Source organism: Bidens hawaiensis, unplaced genomic scaffold, assembly GCF_021521415.1.
Source record: "Bidens hawaiensis isolate Kalapana, Puna unplaced genomic scaffold, B.hawaiensis_p1.1 tig00051659_1, whole genome shotgun sequence".
Taxonomy (NCBI): Eukaryota; Viridiplantae; Streptophyta; class Magnoliopsida; order Asterales; family Asteraceae; genus Bidens; species Bidens hawaiensis.
In genome coordinates, this window is record NW_027499285.1 from 96772 (window position 1) to 101632 (window position 4861).

The 4861-nt window shown below is 38.1% G+C and overlaps 1 protein-coding gene across 1 annotated transcript; it reads left to right on the plus strand.

The window, feature by feature from the left end:
* The first annotated feature begins 660 nt into the window (after positions 1-660).
* LOC143599254 (ribose-phosphate pyrophosphokinase 5, chloroplastic-like) lies at positions 661-3591 on the plus strand. Its single transcript, XM_077077247.1, has 8 exons — positions 661-791; positions 897-1145; positions 1229-1372; positions 1464-1631; positions 1737-1806; positions 2962-3043; positions 3137-3296; positions 3373-3591. Exons 2-8 carry the CDS (start codon positions 912-914, stop codon positions 3409-3411), a joined length of 897 nt encoding a protein of 298 aa, XP_076933362.1. The 5' UTR covers positions 661-791; positions 897-911; the 3' UTR covers positions 3412-3591.
* The last annotated feature ends 1270 nt before the right edge of the window (positions 3592-4861 follow it).

Consider the following 4861-nt stretch of genomic DNA (forward strand, 5'->3'; position numbering starts at 1 on the left):
AGAACAGCCCATGAGCCAATCACAGGGTGACAGCTCACCGACAACAGTACGAGGAGGAGCACCCTCTAGTACTGTTTGTCACTATTAGCCGCTGCCTACTCACCAACTCTTACTGAGGGGCGTCCGCAGCCTACAGTTGGTAGAATAGTGTTACTGTGGGCCGTAACCTATCCACCAACCAGCATGGCCTGCGTATAATCCACAGTAGGTGGGACGTGCATAATCTACAGTTGGTGGAATAGTGCAGCCGACTTTGTTACTGTTGGCCGTAACCTATCCACCAACCAGTATGGCCTGTGCATAGTCCACTGTTGGTAGAACAGGAATACTATTCAGCCGGCTGTACCTTCTAGGAAACCTACCTTCGGCTATAAATACTCCAACATCTTGGAATGGTAAGATCATCTGCTATCCTGTTATCTAGCAATCTCTTAATATACACTTATATTCAGAGCAATCTAGTCTGATTCTCACGCCGGAGGGTGGTCACAAGGAGGAACCCCCCCCCCCTTCTCTGTGACGAGCTTACGGTGTTTGTTTTGCAGGTCCCCTGAAGAACAACCGTCTCTGTTGGACCTCATTCTCGTGGGAAACATTACTTAACCCCCAGATTATCTATAATATGCACCGGGTCACTTAGTGTTTCTTCACCCGGTTTACAAACCCTAATCACCAACCAAGAAACATCTCATAAAATCATTACCCCATATGATTTAGAAAGAGATTTCATTCAAAAAGACGGATCCAAACTTCGCGTTCTTTCAGGAACCGCCAACCCGACACTATCTCAGGTACAAAATTTGGACAATGGTCAAAGTCAAACTTTTGAAATTATGTTTATTTTAGCGTTTACCTATCAAGTTACCTGCTTTTTTTATTTCTTTCGTGTGGGGTAGGAAATCGCATCCTACATGGGTCTAGAACTTGGTGACATGAAGATAAAACGTTTCGCAGACGGTGAGATATATGTTCAGCTGCGTGAGAGCGTAAGAGGGTGTGATGTATTTATTGTGCAAGCGACATGTCCTCCCGCAAACGAGAATCTAATGGAGCTTTTAGTAATGATAGACGCATGTCGACGCGCGTCTGCAAAAACTGTTACTGCAGTTATCCCGTATTTTGGATATGCAAGAGCAGACCGTAAGGTAAGACATTATTAAATACAGCTATAGTTGATTTTATAAAATTGATTTGTAATAGGTATAATATTATTTAACTGATGATTCAGACTCAAGGGCGGGAATCGATTGCAGCTAAACTTGTTGCGAATCTTATAACTGAAGCTGGTGCAGATCGTGTTCTTGCTTGTGATCTTCATTCGGGGCAATCAATAGGTTATTTTGATATTCCAGTTAATCACATACATGGTCAGGTAATAATAAGATGGTACATAGAATATGATCATGTCATGTGATATAAAATTGTTTTTTGGTCGTTAGAGGTTGACTTCTTTTTTTGTCTAGGCGGTTATACTTGATTACCTCGCCAGTAAGACTATATGTGCTGAGGATTTGGTTGTGGTCTCGCCTGGTGTTGGTGGGGTCGCTAGAGCCCGTGCTTTTGCAAAGAAGTTATCGGATGCACCATTGGCGATTGTTGATAAACGACGTCATGGGCATAATTTAGCAGAGGTAAGGTCTTTTTATGTATTTGTTTTTGATCTGTATATTATATAATCTGAATTCATATACGCCCAGCTTCATTTTTTCTGATAATCATCATCATTCTCATTGTAGGTGATGAATTTGATTGGTGATGTAAAGGGTAAAGTAGCGGTTATGGTGGATGACATGATCGACACTGCTGGTAAATAATATCTTTCTCTTGCCTCTGTTTAATTACTATTTTACTATATGTATTTCTGATGCATTTTAAATCACACATTATGTAGGGGTGTAAACGAGCCAAGTCGCTCTTGAGCTACTACTCGAGGTCGGCTCACGAAAAACTCAAATCAAGCAAATCTAAAGAGCTTGAGCGTAAAAATATGCTTGCTAAATAAACAAACTTGAGCTTGCTCACGCGCTTAAACCTTTTTATTATTTGTATACTTTTTATTTGATATACGCCCTGCTTGAGGTGCGCGCATATTATGTATATATGTGTAAACCCTCGGGTGGGCAAAAGTGAAATTGCACTAATTTTGACGTTATTTTACTAATCTCGTGAAAATAACGTTAAAAGTGGCGGAAGGTTAATCAGGCATCATGTGGTGGCGTTGATAGCCGAAAGACGAGGGTACATGCACCAATCAGCCGGTATCCCGATGATTGAGTGCTATGTGCTTTATGTCCAAGGCTTGATGCAAAACTACTATCGAGCCGGGGGTCTCACCGGAAGCAGCCTCTCTATCCCTATGGGGTAGAGGTAAGGCTGTCTACATCTTACCTTCCTCAGACCCTAACATAGCTTTGCTATTGATGGGATATACTGAGTACGATGATGATGATGATGATGACTTTTTATTTGATATATTAAATATATATATATTTGTATAATAGTTGTTTGATAACTAAATACTATATATTATGCTGTATAAATGTATTAAAATTAAAGATTGTATATAATAAATATTTAAAAATGGATATAATTAATTATTAAATAAGAAACAAGCCGAGCTCGAGCTGAAAAACTACTCATGAGCTTAGCTTGATTTCGATCTCTAGTGAGTTTAAGACTCGAGGCCCGACTCAGCTCGTTTACACCCTTAGCTTTAACGATGATACACAGTGTAAATCCAGGTTGATTTGTATAGAACAAAAATGAATCATTTTGTAACTCCCTCTTGGCTATATATGTTATTTTATGTCTTGTCACCAAAACATTAGAATCTCCCTTATTTTAACGATTTAATCTTTTGCTAATCCTTACCAGTACTTCTAACTTTTAAATTTTTAAATAGGCTGCATAAAGATTTCTTTACTTTTTGTTTTTAAACGTTACTTTATTGTTGGATTATAGGTACAATTGCCAAAGGAGCAGCATTGTTGCATCAAGAAGGTGCACGAGAAGTTTATGCGTGCTGCACACATGCTGTTTTTAGGTCCGTTACAGTTACACTTTCGGTTCATGTATTTACTTATGTATTTAAAAATGTCTTGGAAAATAATTAAATATTAACTTCTGTTTAATGCAGTCCTCCTGCTATTGAAAGATTGTCTAGTGGTCTTTTCCAAGAAGTAATAATCACAAACTCGATTCCTGTTTCCGAGCAAAACTGCTTTCCGCAATTGACTATCTTATCAGTTGCAAACCTGCTCGGGGAGGCCATCTGGCGGGTTCATGATGACTATGCTGTAAGTATTTAAATTTTAAACAAGATAACATTTATTTTTTCTGTTGGATATAATAACATGCTTTTGCGTTTCGCAGGGAGCTTTTGAGCACTTTTCTGATTTGGGTATTGACTGAGGTGAAGCAATGTGAGTGGTTTGCGGTCACTAACTTCAACCGACATTTCTGGTTTTGTGTAAAACTAATGTCGTCAGGTTGACAGTTTTGTTGTGTAAATTGATTTGCCAAATGCGAGTATAGCTTGCTTTTGTAGTTTACATTTTATTTTAACCTGATGGTGAAGAGTGTATGATTAGCTTGCAGTACATTGATCAATAAGAACATGAGTTTAATTTATCAAAACTATGGATGTAGACTTAGTTTTTTTACTTCCGTTATTTATGTTCTTGAAAAACAAACTGAGTAAAGAAGTACAAGTGTACCTTTGACAATCTATTGAGATTTGGGAGACATGTTACACACGTCGATGACCACTTGACCACTGGATAGCAGTTGACGGTGTGGTGTTTGTAGAACTTAGTTGTGTTACAAGGTACACGATGATTTTGATGTGTGTTCATGTTCCATTCTTCTCGAAATGTATCACATTAGTTTAAATTGATTGAAAATCGATAGGATTGTATGACTGTACCGTCTCTCTCACGGATGAGTTGTAGGTTGAATGATAATAGCACCACAAGTTTACCCTATGACCAAAGGAATATAATCGGGAAAAGAAGTACAAGTATGCCTTTGACACCCTATTGAAATTTGAGAGATTTTACACATGTTGATGACCACTGGATAACAGTTGTCAGAGTGGTGTTTCTAGAACGTAGGTGTATTACTAGGTACGGAATTCTTTTGATATGTATTCATGTACCATTCTTCTTGAGATCTAACTCATTAGTTAGTAAATTGATTGAAAATCGATAGGGTTGTATGACTGTATCGTATCTCTCACGGATGAGTTGTCGGTTGAATGATCATAGCACCACAGTTTTACTTTATGACCAGGAGAATGTAAACGAGAAAAGAAGTATAAGTGTGCCTTTGACACCCTATTGAGATTTGAGAGACATGTTACACAAGTTGATAACCACTGGATAACAGTTGTCATAGTGGTGTTTGTAGAACTTAGGTGTATTACTAGGTACGGGATTCTTTTGATAAGTGTTCATGTTCCATTCTTCTTTAGATCCAGCACATTAGTAAATTGATTGAAAATCGATAGGGTTGTATGACTATATCGTATCTCTCACGGATGAGTTGTCGGTTAATTGATCATAGCACCACAATTTTATTTTATGACCATGAGAATGTAAACAAGAAAAGAAGTACAAGTGTGCCTTTGACGCCCTATCGAGATTTGAGAGACATGTTACACACGTTGATGACCACTGGATAACAGTTGTCGGAGTGGTGTTTGTAGAACTTAGGTGTATTACTAGGTACAGATGCTTTTGATATGTGTTCATGTTCCATTCTTCTTGAGATTTATCACATTTGTTAGTAAATTGATTGAAAATCGATAGGGTTGTATGAATGTATTGTATCTCTCACGGATGAGTTGTCGGTTGAATAATCA